Source organism: Morone saxatilis, unplaced genomic scaffold, assembly GCF_004916995.1.
Source record: "Morone saxatilis isolate NCDOM2014 unplaced genomic scaffold, NCSU_SB_2.0 Contig24, whole genome shotgun sequence".
NCBI lineage: Eukaryota > Metazoa > Chordata > Actinopteri > Moronidae > Morone > Morone saxatilis.
In genome coordinates, this window is record NW_023339807.1 from 4,413,252 (window position 1) to 4,428,238 (window position 14,987).

Consider the following 14,987-nt stretch of genomic DNA (forward strand, 5'->3'; position numbering starts at 1 on the left):
TAAACCCTTCAATCAGGTCAGGAAAGGCTATTACTAATCCAGTATACTGGACTGATGCATGACGAGAAAAAAAAATAAAAAACTCTCCACAAGTAGGTCAATGGATATTCCTATGTAAGTGGGATATTATTTCTGGAAAGACACATTACTGCTGAGTTTTTCAGTCCTTTTAGCACCGCACAAACTAAGAGCAGTCCTTCAAGCTACCAACCAAATAGTAATGCTAGGAGTTCTGTTTTGCTGTGATACTCACGGGTCTTTATTCTCCTGAGAACCAAACATGATCATGGACTTGAGGGCATTCCAGTCCTGCAGGACCCTCTCCAGGGCCAGCTGAGCAAAGCGGGGAGGTTCTAGGTCATGATCTGGCATATCAGAGTCTGAGACAGAGGAAAGGAGAATAGCTTTCATACAACAGATGCCTTAAAAAAATATATTTTAAAAGGTTGCAGCCTAGAGGAAAGTTAGTACTGACCAAGACAGCAGAAAAAGGATCTAATATGAATGTTTGTAAAATGTGTAAATTAGTCAGCACTGATGGTTAAAGATGGGTAAATATGTGATCCTGAAAGTACCTTCAGCATTAGCAGCCTTGCGGTTCCTGTCTTCTCTGATGCGTGGTGGTCTGTACTGACAGTGCTCAACGCTCTGCCTGGCAACAGTCTGCACCAGGAACAGTAATATATGCTCTCCCCTGCAGATGGAAACAAAAATCCGTCAGAAATTTCACTTTTTTTCTTCACTTGCACACTATAAAGTGTATATATATTTTCTCTCTAGAGTAGAATGCCAAAATAATACAGCCAGGATGATTTATTCTCAAATATCCAGTTATTTCCCAATAAAGCACAAAAGAACACTACTCATTGTGAGATGGAGATGGTAAAGGCCAGTACAGAGAACACAGGGGTCTTACCTGCTGTTTGGTGTTGTGACCAGGTTAGTGGTTGTGAGTAACCTGTACAGCAGATCCAGACGAGCAGCCTTCTGGCCGGCGATCAGCGTTTTACACTTACATTTCTCCCAACAGTCACAGTATGCTGTGGGGGAGGTCCTCTTCAGCCTGGGAAAGAACAGTAGCACGTTTATGATCATACATACTACCTAGTGTGAAATATGGGTGATGAAAAGCAAGACTGAAAGCTTTACAAAGATTAAATAAGGCAGAGAACAAGTAGAACTTACTTGCAGTCATGTCCTTTGTGACACACCCTTGCACACTCGGTACAGCAGCAGAGGGACTCAAGCAGACCACAGGTCCGGCACTCAAAAATATCCTAAACACAAAGTCATTGTGATGAAAAATGTTAATGTACCAACTTTTAACTAAACACTGTGTATTATAGAGCTAAACAAACACTGTCTCCAATACGAGTGAGATTACACTTGTTGCAGTGAATAAAGGGACACTACCTTAAGCTACAAAAGTTAGCTTGGTATGTGTAATATGGTGGTGCTCATTACTGTGGTGCCTGCTGGCAATATTTTATACTGCTGCTTTAGTAAGCAGCTGTAATTAAACAGCTAAAGTAATAAAAAGCCACATTAAAATTAAAGACATTCCCCAGATTAAGACAACAATGGATGTTGCTTAGGAGTGGTCTATAACGGGTTACTTTTTCTGGAGATGTGTGCTTTTCCTCTAAATATCAGTGTAATGATATCCTCTAGGGCTGACCTGGTTAATGTGCTCAGCTCCGGTCCAAGTGAAACTGCAAGTGTCGTTGCAGCAGAGAACATAGAGGGGTGAATCGTCTGGGTTGGTCCCCGAGGGGCAAATCATTTCCATGAACACAGAATCTGCATCCTCCTTCTCTGCAATGCCTGGGTCACCCACTGTGTTCAAGACATTTGAGGAACAAAAGGAAAATATGGAAACTGAGGAATGTGTTACAACATGTAGTTAGCTGTTGTAAGCAGGGCAGCAAAATAGGTCAGGATACACATAACTCATGGATAACCTCCAATGTTCCAGCTGTTACCTAACCTCTTAAAATTACATCAGATTCACAAAAAGTATGCCGTGTTCTCAGAATTGATTCACAGAGGTGGTGGCTGGGTGGTCACACAAACTTAATTTCTTTCTCTCTTTTTTCCATTCCCTTTGTGTCAGAATCTCATTACTACACATGCACAGAGTGTATGTACAATACTGGCATTAAGTGCAAATGTAACAGTCTCTCTTAAAATGACAAACCAGTCTACAACACAAAGGAGAAAGATGACTTATTAACTTACCCTTGGCCATTTTCTGAGCAGCCTCCAGCACAGTGATGGCTGCCGGGTATGCTCTCCCACTGACTGCCAGCATGAATGGGGTCATTCCACGGGCATCCCTGTCAAATAACAATATACATGAGAACTTTCGGGGGACGGATAGGCAAATAAACAAAGAATAGCATATAAATCAGGACAATCAGGACCAAAAAATAAATTGCATTCATTTTGTGTACTGTAAGCATTTTTTTAGTATGATCACATAGACATAAAGAATCGTACTTGGCAGAGAGTAGCTCCCGTAGATGTGGCCTCAGAACAACACTGTCACACATCAGCTTTAGGATGAGGTGGGCGTTGGCCTTCCTGTCTTTAGATTCAACCACAGATGACTCGGTGGACGGCCCTGCTCATATGGAGAGGACAGTCCATTAGACAGCAGACACAACATGTCTGAATACACAAGACACAATATACAGCTAGCTACCCACATTGACTTCTCCTTTAGAGAAATACTTCACAACTTCACTAACACCATTTTAGGAATAGTCATTCATAACTTTAGGCGGCGATACCAGACCAATGTAATTTTAACATAACCACAGAACAAATAACAATTGGACTTCCTCTTATCATAGATAGAAATAGAAATAGTGATTATCAGAGAAAAACATTCACCATGTCCCAAATTCATACTACATACTGATGCTAAGCAAGATTTCTGTATGTGTGTGTGTTCACACAAGAAAAGTGACAAAATAAAAGATACTCAAAGCAGACTGAATACACACACAAATGAGTGTGCTGTTGATGCACACAACCCTCCCATAATGACAGGACACATATTGTAGAATTTCCTATGACAATGACAGTATGTAGTACATAATGTGCAGAGTTAGTATGTAGTATAAATAAATTAAATTAAAAAAATAGCTAATGTCTCCTTCTGTGTACCTGGTATGGTGGAGGTGCTGGGTCCCTGGCTGGTCCCAGTGGAGGCAGTTGTGAGTGAACCCACAGCTGGGGCTAGAATGAAGTCAATGTCACCATCTGTTGATAAAATAAAACACAGTTCTCTAATATTACTAAGATTGTAGGTTTCACCTAAGTTAAGTGACACATCTCTCACAAGTCATAGATTTATTCACTGAGGCAGGGAAGGACAGTTAAATTCATGATCATAGACTTTCCGATAGTTGTTGAAGGCCACCTTCATACTGAAAACTATGGCAAAACAACTCAAGAGGTTGCACTGGGGTGTGTGGGCTGTTACAGGGTATGAGTTTGAGAAGATGAAATACAAAATGAGAACTCCAGTTTTAAGGCTTATCAAAGGCCAACACACAACATGGCAGTTTTTACTCCTTTGAGTCACGACTGCAATCTTTCACGCCCCCTGGCTAGATGCTTACAAGGTAAATGGCAAATGGCAGAGAAAGGATCAAGTTTTTGGCTAGAATACCTTTTAGCCACACACCTCCACTGCACTAAAGAAGTGGTCTCATGTAAATGGATGTTTTTTGTTGTTTTCAGTTGCAACTGACAAAGAGAATCCTAATAATACTGTCTTGTAAAGATGCACTGACCGGGGTCCATGGGTGGGGGGTCAGGGACCCAACTTGGTGGCGCAATGGGTGGTGAGACAGGGTCCTGGTGGTCGCTGGATGACGGGCCAGACTCATGACGGCCGAGACCTGCTGCTCTTAGAGACCTCCGCATCATCTCCCTCAGTCGAAGCCTGGTGACGGCACAAAAAAATAAAACTAAAATTAAGACCAACAAAGTTGCTTGTGTTTCGAAATTACTGGAGAGCCTGTTCCCTGAAATTGGATGCAAAAAGACTTCTTTCTTATTGGAAGCCTTGGGCACTCCAGTTTTCTGTACAGACTATTTTCCCTTATATTTTCTGTGTAGTACAAAACAGTATAACCAGTTATTTACCCTCTGCTACTGGAGGAGCCAGTCCTATTCCCAGAACTGTTGCTTGAAACCACAGAGATGGCATTGGCAATTGCCTCCACAGCAGACAGACGCTCTGCAAATGTGTTTCTCTCAGACCTTTCAGCTTCTGAAATGAAACATGGTCACTTAGCATGGAAAAAAGTTTCTTGGGGATGCATGCAAATAAACTGGTACAGGTGAGCAAATCTTTACATTTTTTCCATTTTCTAATAAAGATGGCAAAGTCCAAAACTGGGAGGAATTGGGAAGTAAAATGTAACTGTAAAATCAAATTAAGATGAACTACTTTTGGGATCCAATTCCAACAATTTATTATTATGCTGACGTCAGACATGGCTCACAGGGATATCCTGATTGATTGCCCTAAAACACCAGCTTACCTTCCTCCTCTTTGGTCTCCTTGTTACTAACAGGGAAGCAGACAGAGACGGCAGCATGGAGGATGTTGCGGTTTCCATCACAACGATGATCCAAAAGTGCTCCGAGGGCCTGGCTGCCCTGATCCAAGAGGAAAGCCTGCTCAAGGTTCACCAGGTACTGCCGACACGCCTCATAGTCACAACGCAGGACATGCTGCATCAGCGTTTGTTTCTAAAAGACACAGAGAGGATGAGTGAGCACTGATTCTGATTACTCATTTGGATGTCTCTGATGTTTCACTGTGACTTGGACAGCATTGCTTTTTGGTCTTTCAGACAGATTTATTTATATTTTTACATTGTACATTTTATAGTCCTGTTTACCTCAACAGCCATTATAATAATAGCAGCTTTCTTTTTAATAGTGGAATTAGAGGGGAGATTGGCCAGAGAGTGCACCCCCATCCCAAGGCTGTTTATAGGTGGCAGGTCTAACCAATCAGGATCTCGAATTCCACCCATGCAGTCTTTGGCCATAGGGTAGATTGTGCCATTTCCATCTCGGAGGATGATGGGAGATTCCTGGGAGGAAAAATAATCATTTCAACATTTAGGAATTGTATACAGCAAGGTGCTCTAAAACAGGTAATGTGCAAAACTGCAAAAACATGCCACCCATTTGGGAGATTATCTCACCTGTCCTGCAGTAAAGATGGCTACATTGCGCTCACTCTGCCCCAGGAAGGCCAGGTTACTGGTGGGGAAGTTATTCTCTTGTTCAGCTTTGCCTGTGGCCAGGTCAAAGATACAGTACCTTACCCAGTTGCCAGTTTTCAGCACTGCATGGACTCCTGGAAAATTGAAAGATATTTAAGGGTTGGAACACTAAACAGACACTAAACAAATATATTGATAACCTATATTAAGTATACACTGACATATAGAAACAAAGACCCACCTTTGGAGTCAACATTCACAGCCAGAATCTCTGCCTTTTCGGGGATACAGAGCTTTTTAGGTGTGCGCTGAAAACAATCAGGAACTTTAGGAGTCCCGCCAGTTTTGACCACCTGTCAGGAACAAATTGATGGAGACAAGAAGTCAATCAAAGTCAGGAGGAGAGATGCTCACACCTGCACAGATTCATTAACTCTGAACTCCAAACACTGAGATGAAGTCAAGCAATTTTGAATCAATTTATGTCCATACCTGCAGCTCGTCTATTCTGAGGAGCCTACAGTCCTGCAACAGTGATGAAGGGTCTGAGTCAGTGGGAGCAGCAGCGCTCTGGTTGCTCATGCTACTTGATGTTCCTGGAAACCTCACAGCAACATATGCGCCATCCACTTTAAGCACCTAGGGCATAATATGAAGGTAATACATTATAAAACAGAGATGTCAGAAACACACAGAACAGGGACAAATGATTAATAGCAGAATCTGAGAGAAACCAGAGAGCACCCACATTCATTATTATTCCAAGTTATTAACTACATTTGCAAACTTTGATCTATGTATTGCCATATTTCAGATGCACCCACCTTTCCCACAGGGACATTTTTAACGTCCTCCACAAACACCACCTCCCTAAGGGGCCACTGCTCCTCGTTCACCTTCTCTTCCTCTTTGGGAGCCGGGGTAGAACGCCTTCGCTCTGCAAGTAGTAGGGCATACTAACTTTTAGTCCCTCGATCACAAAATATTCAAATAAGAGACTTTATTATTTACATCAGGGAATTGCAAATGGTCTAGAACTCCTGATTAGGAAACTAAAAATATACTGCAGACCAGGTGATAAAAACTTAATGAAGCACTTCACCCGTGGAAACATTAATCTTTATTGAAAGTGGGTTATATATGTAGTCGAAATGTAACATAAATTTTGAATTTGGTGCCTATTTGACCGAGAAAAGAGTGTTTGTAGTCTCACCCTCTACAAAAGATTATGAGACTTCCTGCTTCGCAGTGATGTAAAATGACGATTTTTTACATAATGAAGCAGGAAGTGCAACACTGAAATTCCGTATTTCTCTCCTCTTCCCGGTCTCAGGGAAAATGGAGGGAATGGTGCACGACCATTCAAAATCATGACTGGGGTTTCTAACGATACAAAGCTTAATCAAATGGGTGAAGTGTCCCTTTAAGCGTGGACTAAAGAAAATGAATTATCAACACAACTAGCCGTATGGTTCATATGATAAGAGGTGGTAAAAAGGCAACCGAACACACCACAGTATATACTGTGAGCTGGCCATACTTCCTTCACAGGAAAACAGGCAGGGGAAAAAAACTTGCTGATAAAAGCCTGCGCACCATCTGTTTCAAAGTCAAAGGACTAATGAGAGCACAGAGTGAGGAAGAAATTGGTTCTGTGCCTGGGAGATAGAGAGGAAAGTCAAGACTTGAGTGTTGTTGAGGGAGCTAGAGGTTAAGAGTGAGAGATAGCAAGAGAGAAGCTGACATACTGTAGGGCAGTGAGGCACTGCTAGCAATGGAAGAGGTATCACTGCAGGTAGACGCTGGGGAGGGAGGAGGACCCATCTCAGTCTTCACCAGCTCAGGCTTGCTTTCCGTCCTATGGGGTAGGAGCAAGATAGTGAGATGAATTTTACTTTTGGATTCATGGTATTAAACAAAGGTTCACTCTGTAGCCAGAGGGTAAGTGTATATCTTGTAATTGTGGTTAAAAGTGTAAAATAATTGAGAGATTTTTCAGAGAAAATGGACAGCTGTTTTATTTTTTTTAAGCATAAAATGAAACTGACTTGATTTCCTGGGTCTTTGTGGTCTTCTCCATGTTCTTCAGGCTCTCTGGTGAGCGCAGCTGGAATCTACAACTGTCGTTCATGTTCCAGACAGACTCCAAAAGGACGCCCACTTTAGGAATCCCAGCACTGACAGAAAAGGCCACTGCACCAGCATGGTATAGGGGATTATTCCTCAAGCACACCTAGGAAGGGACCGGTAAAATTATTTATTCATTCACACTAATTGCAAGGCGTATATTGAGTTCATACCTGGACTTTTATTAACCTATTATGAAAACAAAACTTCTATCATGCAGATAATACGATTTTCTCAAAAGGTTAAAACAATGAAAAGTCAAAATTGTGTCATACCTGTGTTCCCACGGTGATGTTAGGGATCGAGGAGATGCCAGCGCTGGACTTTGGCTTTTTGTTCTTGGCTCTGGCCTTTTCAAGCATCTTCTTGCGCTGGCTAAAAGGCACAACACCCCTGCAGACAGATGCAAAGAGTAAAGTGTCAAAACTTTACTGACATTCATACCTTCCCCTGACATATACTGTTCTCTTTTGGAACTGACAAAGACATCACTTTGTAACCCTTGCTAAATGTCAAGGGGCTCATATTGCTTGCTACAGGTCTCCATTTTGTATTTTAGCTACAGACAGCCAAAAAAGACAGTTACAACAGCTGAATGTTCTTTGAAGTCAGGACTGCCTGATGTAACATACATTTCAATTTCCTGGATCTGGACCAAAATGTCTATAGGCATCAGTTATAGCACCTCATTAAGGCAATGACAGAATATTTCCCTACTAATAACACAATGAAAGAGAAATGTGTAATAACCTATTGTTGACCAAAGTGACTTTGAGGAACATTGAGCAGGATAACAATGTTGTGGTGACATTCAGGAGCCAATGTTATTGTTAAAAACAAAGAATTATAATTGCATTTAATGTAGTTTTGTGGGAAAACAAGTTTTCTTCTCACCACCAGTAGAGGCTATTCTCCAGCTGTGCACATGTGTAGAGAGCACAGCAGTGAAGTGACACCATACGTTCTCCCTGCAGCTCAGGGAAAGCCTGAGCACTGTGCTCCAGTTTAGAGGCCACTGTGCTAAGTGTGTCGTCCACCCAGGTTGCCACCTATACCACACAAAGAGACAAACACGGGTTAATGAACAATTCATCCAATAATAAATGTTTAATGTTAGGATGGCTGATTAGTAACCATAGACACATTTATTTACTCAATCACAATTCGTATGGTTACACAACTTGTTCTTACCTTGTTGGTCTCTGTAGCCACAGTGGCTCTGATGCTATTGGCAGACAGTAAGGTGATCTTCTCATTGGTCAGACCCAGGAAAGATACACGTGGGTGATGAATGGAAGGATTCTGATGGGAGAAAAGACAGAAAAGTTTGTGATTTTAGCTCTCCCACATGTAATAAACCACCAGTGCGTTTCTAGCCATTTAGCTTTCTACAATAACAGACAGATGCACCATATTTCAGTGAAAAATACATATATCATACAGGTTTTTGCTAATGCTATTCCCATTCACATAGGTTGAATTCCCCACCTGTGCATTCCTGTAGGGTTCAGGTTCGCTCCACTTCCACTGATACAGTTCTCCTTTGGAGCTGACAGCCACCAGCTCTGAGAACATGGCTCCAATGCTCACAAACTTCACACCATCCTGGAAAGAAAATTCAAGATGTCAATAAATGCTGGATAAAGCCAAGCTTAGCTCTAAATGTTTATTTAATTTGCTGCTAGTTGTAGTAAATCAAAGCTTCAATTTCAATTTGATAGCAAAGGTTTGTATTTCAGTGTTGTAAAATAAACATTACCTTGTCAGGCCACCACTGGAGCTCCTCTCCCAAGGAGACAGGGCTCTGGACTGGGATACTCTTCTTGTCCAAGCTGGGCTCACCCTCACGGCTGGTGGAGCCTCGCTCTGTGTCGAACGAGGCCCCGTCCAGCCACCGGCGCTCGCGTAACCTCAATACAGACTCACGCTCACGCAACAGCTCTGAGTCTCGCTCTAAGGGAAGAAGGAGAACTGGTATGCAATAAGGTCACACCAGTGGGATAGAAGTAAGCCACTCTCTGGGAAAGACCCGTCAACATAGTTTTAAGAATAGAGAGAGAAAGATAGATTCTTTAGAATCACTAGAATGCAAATCAAAATTGCACTACTGAAGATTGAGTGGGAGTCTAAATTATACTGGTGGGTGAGTCAGTTTGCGCGCTCATATGTTAAATGCGAGGTAGGAGAGGAAGTGAATAGACAGAAAGAAAGCATGCATATGGGCTAAAAGTGGGCTAGGTAGGTTTTTAGAATAGACTGCCTTAAAGGGTCCCTGTTAAGACAGGTGGGCCTAGCGGGCCTTTCTCAGAGAGCTCACAGTATGTACTATAGCCATGCAGCATACAACACCAAACATTTATAGCCTGTAACACCAAACACCCATATTACAAAGAAAGCTAAACAGCCTGAAGAGAAAATGTCCCCAGTATAAAAGCTAAAAGCATTTAATTTTACAGTGACTTGCATAAAACCTACACAAAATATGTTCTCCTAATAAAAATTAAAAGAAAATTCACAGTTGTAGTTTTTGGCATAACCTGTCTTACTCAAAATCTTAAGCCACTGTTAATTTTTGTTCTTACAATCCATCTCAAGAAAAGTACAGAAAAAAAAAACACTGCAGTGCTTTTCCAATTTGTCTACTATGTTGTCTTATCTTTAAGAAGCTATTAAAGCTCAGTCCCCACAAACAAAAGCCATCACCAGTGTTGCCACCAAAGCCTCTCCAACACCCTGCCTTTCCATAATACTCAGAGGTGAGTTGTTGAGTTGTTGAGTTACCTCTGGAGGATCCCAGGCGAGACAGCGAGGAGCGTCTAAAAGAGGGATAGCCAAAGTAGCTGATGTCCTCGGAGAACATGGCATCAGCATCAATAATCACGCTGGGATGAGCTGAGTGAATGTCTGCATCCAACAGAGACATGAGGTCCTCTGCATGGGACAAAGGCACAAAAGGACAAAGTGTTTTTACATGTAAAAATGTAAAAACACATTTATTCATGAATTTTCTAGATACGGTCTAGACCATTACAATGATGCTAATTAAAACGTTTGAATACTGTATTACTCTTCGACAAGCCTACTTGTATTATAATATGCGGAACTGCTGCTAAGCCTGAACATCAACATTAAATAGCGATGTAGAAAATAGAGCTGATCTCTTGTTGAAAATAACAAGTATTTTCTGTTTTTCTCTCTTTTTTTTTTTTTTTTAAACAAACCTCCAGGGAGGTAGGACTCGCTGGCCGTGTCGTCTCCATCATCTCCATCTTCATCATCCCGGCTCAGCAGGTTGTTGACGGCGAGGTTGACATCCAGGTTGGTCCTCTGGAGTTCCCTAATGATCACACTCCTGGACTTCCCCTGAAGGACAACCTGAGCCTGGGGGAATCGACAAGTAGGACAACAAAGAAGACATATTTTAGTGATATTCACTTGTGTATGCACATGTGCACCGTTAACTGTACATTAATTATTAATTGCACATTTGTTCCAGTAAGTATTACCTGAGTAATGAGCTCTTCGGGGATGACAGAAGCTGGTATAACTGGCTGAGGCTGGCTACCTAGAAGGCCTGAGCCACGATCCCTTCCTGTACGGATCACCCTCGTCTGTCGACGGGAATCGCGAGCCGCCGTCGACGACCTGCCTGATGTGCCTCCGCCTCCACCTCCACCTCCGCTCCCCCCTCCTCCACTGCTGCCGCCTCCTGCTCCACCTCCCCCTGCTCCTCCTCCACTTCCACCTCCGCCGCTGCCTCCGTTTACGCCAGAGCTCCAGCGACTCCTGTTACATACAGTGCAAGGCCATGGTCAGATACAACTGCCAAAAACACCATCTGACTAACAGAGCAGAGCCAAAACACGCGCACATCTGGATGAGACGGGGCAGTTTGCATCAGCATTTAGAGGATGGAAAAAATTAACTAGTGGCAATTTACCTAATTTCAAAAGGCTTTGATATAGTATAATGAATGTATAATGTTTGTTTCAGTTTCAGTATTATAATATTACAGTACTGTAACGGTGCAGGTTTAGAGGTTTATGCATTTCTGCAAGTTCAATATCTGGACCCACAACAACAATATTTTGAACAAGCAATCGATTATCCAGTGCTCACCAATACCAAAAGCACTAAGAAAACGACTGCATACTGCTAATTTAGCAGAGTCGATGAACACGGCCATGCTTTTTGATGTATGTCGTTTGGGGGACACAATTTTATCCATTACATTTTACAGCACCCTAAAGTTCTCTGTGGGGAATATACCCCTAACCTGCTGCAGTGTCAGTGCTGGGCTCTAAACACTGAGCTTTCACAGGACCCATTTGTCTCTGTCAACCCTGCCAGAACTTACCCAAGGGTGTTGCCTGCCAGTCTGCCAAGTGTGTCAGAGCCAGACAGGAACCAGGGCGGATCACTAGTCCTGCCTGGCCTGGAGCTCCTTCCTGTCCCTGAACCAGTGCTCAACTTTGAACTGGAAACAAAAGATGGGAGATCAGTTACAAACCTAGAGAAGTCCCACATAGGACCAAAATACTTTTTTTGTATTACCTGGGTTAACAGAAACTAAAATTTACCCCAGGTATTTCTCAAATTACACCCCTTGGTTCAGGATTAATTTTCTTTTAATATTATACTGTGAAACAGGAGGGGGAATTTTGGAGACTAGCATGGCAACACCCTTGGGAATCAGAATTGGCTGCAACTCGTTCCTCCTTCAAGACTTTCCTTTTTTAAAAGTTCTTGGGGTTTTGGGGCTGCGGCTGCTTTCTCCTATTTCACGATTTCTTATAATGGGATGGCTTCTAAGTTGAACCAAAAGTAGTTTTTTGCAATATTCTTAACTAATGTGTTCTAAGTAGACAGTTGGTATAAATGGTGTTTTGCTGTGACAAGGGAACTAAATTGTTCAGTCAATGTTTCAGTTAACTACAGTGACACTGAATTTAGGTACTTTCCAACAAAATAATAATCACATTCAGTACCATACTGTAACAGAGGCCAACGTAACACAGAAGCAGGGATTCATATTATTCAGATACAATACATAGAAACAGCAAATTCAAACCAACAGTCAACAAGCTGACACAATCCGTGTAACGTTTTGTCACGATTTTAAAATCACAAAGGATATTAGGCCATGTTCAGTACACTGACAAATTTGCCAAAGACAACCTGCCATACTCTTTTCCATAGGCCTCCCAGCAGCCCACAATGGTGCTGACTGAAAAGCTATTAAAATTTGAAACCATCTCATCTTCTTTTGCAAGTCTGTAGCAGGGAACAAAACATGTGTGCTGCAGAAAAGTTTGGAGCAGGGAGCTCTTCGGCCTTTTACAGCCTGATTCACATGCATATTTAGCAGCTAGAGGGGCCTTGAAACCTCTGAAATCACTTTTGGATGTTGTTCTGCTGGCAGGATTTCAACAACTATCAATGAAACATTCACCAAAAATACATCTTCATTGCCAACACAAAGCAGCACAGCTAGTAAAAAAGTATGTTTATTAAGTAGCACAGACTTGCACAGCCATAAAGGCAACTGGCTTTCAGAAAGTTACACAAACAATTAAATCTTGCTGTCTGTTGTTTGGTCTCGAGACTAGAATAAAGGCAGAAGTATTTTTATATTAGCAAATCAAATATGTCCCTGGAACATATGAAACTTTAACAGATTGCTGAATAGATATCATCTTAACAAGCACAACACCGAAGCATCCACCATCCAACAGCTACCTTGGAGGACATTTTGGGAATAGACATGTGATGTATTAAGATATACATTTCACGCTTGATAGATGGAAAACTTTACAGCAAAGACTTTAAGTATTATAGTATTCTACAAGTGAAACCATGTCCAAATGCTTCATAATCAGGCAAAAAGGGCAAGAGTTGACGAATTAGAAATCACAGCAACCATCATCAGTAAGCCTGAGCGTGTTCAGTGTGTCTTGTACTAGACATCTCCACAAGCAGTCTGTTTTCCAACTCAGTGCCAAAGCTACAACAGTTTCCAGGACAGATCCCATCATAAAGAAGTCTCTCACCCATCACTGCCATCCGGTTTGCTGAGCTCCAGGCGATCAGGCTGGACAGCAAAGCTGATTCTACACACGCGTCCATCCTACAAGAGATGCATTCATGGTTTTTAGTGGCACATACTCAAATGAACACTCCTGAAAGTGGTAAATTCATGTTGTAATGTTGAATGCAATTTATAGTTTCAATGAAAATGACTGCTGTTCTTTTATCTAGTGGTGCTGTACACTGGAAGATGTGTGCATGACCAGTTGGTTTATTTGAACTTCAAGTCAGCAAACGTCAATTACTACATGCCTCTTTAGTATGCCTAGAGCCCTGTTTAAATTGGATTATCCTAATTGGGGTGGTGTCCTGTATATAAACATCACATCCAATTTATTAAATCTACTAGAGGTACTAGAAGGTAAAACAGAAGTAATGCCCCTAGGTTTTAGAGCAGTCATAAAGTCAGAGATCATCTGAAAACAATGATCAAGTTTGAATTGAAATCTTCCAAATATACTGAACCGTTTCTGGAGGGCAGCAAATAATAAACATATACTGTAGATTATTGTATTGTCCAATAAATGCTAATGGTGTATCTTTACCTCAAGGAGAAATCCTGCATGGTTTGGCCCGACGACACACTGTTTTAGGGTGGCCTGCTCCAGCAGACTAAGGTGTGGATGACTGCAATGGAAAAGAAAAAGGGACAACGACAAATGAAGCAGGAGACAGGATAACAAACAGAATCATGTTTACATCAGTTGTTCAAATTAAGCAAAACAGCAAACAGTTATAATGTTAACAGAAACCTACCTGTTATAGCTGTATTTGTTGAGTTTCTCTGAGACTTCACGGAGCCTGACAAGAATAAAAAGACCATATTAATGCAAGCCGATGTATGCGATTCAAAAATGCAGTGCTCAGAGATCAACTATGAAACACAAACCACTGATTACACATCAATCATGTTGATATCACCATAAATAATCGACATTTTACCCAAACACAGACAATTTAGGTGCTTTTCAAATGGCTTCAGCTCATCACCCTCTTTTCAATTTATCTCAAAGCAAAATAATACCAAGACGTTTAGTATAGATCACTTATACACATTTTATTGAACACAACTGTCAAAGCAATTGTCCCTTATTAGCATTAACAAATCTACACTGGGCACTAACGATACCATTAGTGACCAGATAACAGTGGTATAAAAGTTGGATGGTTTTGCTTGTAACGTCAGGTGATGATTGTGTGCTTGCTGCTGCTGCACACATGTAAACATCTGTGTCATAAGCTGTCAAACAAAGTTGACTACACACAGGATATCAGAGCACAGGTCACAGCTCTGAGCGAGAGGGGGGACTCTAATCTGATGATGTCAGTGTATACACAAAATGGCAAACGGTACAAAAATATTTAGTTCTGGTCATCATGTTAGAACAACATTTGATTCAATTATCCAAGTCAGCTGAGGGTGTCAAATGGCTCCAAAAAAATTGCAATCCCCATGAGCCTCAGTGGTTACTGCTATGGTAAAGATATATGGCATTTTTGCCTTTATTGACAGGACAG

At 41.6% G+C, this 14,987-nt stretch overlaps 1 protein-coding gene across 13 annotated transcripts in view; it reads right to left on the reverse strand.

Annotated features, from left to right (window-relative positions):
• ubr5 (ubiquitin protein ligase E3 component n-recognin 5) overlaps nucleotides 1-14,987 on the reverse strand; it is a 30,697-nt gene that overhangs the window by 13,914 nt on the left and 1,796 nt on the right. For 11 of the 13 annotated variants that reach the window (XM_035672533.1, XM_035672521.1, XM_035672529.1 and 8 more), the window contains exons 2-31: nucleotides 14,226-14,270; nucleotides 14,015-14,096; nucleotides 13,433-13,509; nucleotides 11,740-11,859; nucleotides 10,889-11,168; nucleotides 10,604-10,763; nucleotides 10,164-10,313; nucleotides 9,142-9,353; nucleotides 8,871-8,987; nucleotides 8,574-8,684; nucleotides 8,277-8,431; nucleotides 7,658-7,775; nucleotides 7,304-7,488; nucleotides 7,004-7,113; nucleotides 6,080-6,192; nucleotides 5,748-5,894; nucleotides 5,497-5,608; nucleotides 5,235-5,389; nucleotides 4,923-5,120; nucleotides 4,560-4,770; nucleotides 4,159-4,285; nucleotides 3,804-3,955; nucleotides 3,172-3,267; nucleotides 2,500-2,623; nucleotides 2,239-2,336; nucleotides 1,679-1,836; nucleotides 1,186-1,277; nucleotides 917-1,063; nucleotides 576-694; nucleotides 254-380 (exon numbers count right to left, since the gene is read on the reverse strand). In XM_035672533.1, the coding sequence (XP_035528426.1) occupies nucleotides 254-380; nucleotides 576-694; nucleotides 917-1,063; nucleotides 1,186-1,277; nucleotides 1,679-1,836; nucleotides 2,239-2,336; nucleotides 2,500-2,623; nucleotides 3,172-3,267; nucleotides 3,804-3,955; nucleotides 4,159-4,285; nucleotides 4,560-4,770; nucleotides 4,923-5,120; nucleotides 5,235-5,389; nucleotides 5,497-5,608; nucleotides 5,748-5,894; nucleotides 6,080-6,192; nucleotides 7,004-7,113; nucleotides 7,304-7,488; nucleotides 7,658-7,775; nucleotides 8,277-8,431; nucleotides 8,574-8,684; nucleotides 8,871-8,987; nucleotides 9,142-9,353; nucleotides 10,164-10,313; nucleotides 10,604-10,763; nucleotides 10,889-11,168; nucleotides 11,740-11,859; nucleotides 13,433-13,509; nucleotides 14,015-14,096; nucleotides 14,226-14,270 (4,098 nt within the window). The remainder of the gene's footprint in view (nucleotides 1-253; nucleotides 381-575; nucleotides 695-916; nucleotides 1,064-1,185; nucleotides 1,278-1,678; nucleotides 1,837-2,238; nucleotides 2,337-2,499; nucleotides 2,624-3,171; nucleotides 3,268-3,803; nucleotides 3,956-4,158; nucleotides 4,286-4,559; nucleotides 4,771-4,922; nucleotides 5,121-5,234; nucleotides 5,390-5,496; nucleotides 5,609-5,747; nucleotides 5,895-6,079; nucleotides 6,193-7,003; nucleotides 7,114-7,303; nucleotides 7,489-7,657; nucleotides 7,776-8,276; nucleotides 8,432-8,573; nucleotides 8,685-8,870; nucleotides 8,988-9,141; nucleotides 9,354-10,163; nucleotides 10,314-10,603; nucleotides 10,764-10,888; nucleotides 11,169-11,739; nucleotides 11,860-13,432; nucleotides 13,510-14,014; nucleotides 14,097-14,225; nucleotides 14,271-14,987) is intronic. The other 2 variants (XM_035672524.1, XM_035672532.1) reach the window with 2 other exon arrangements.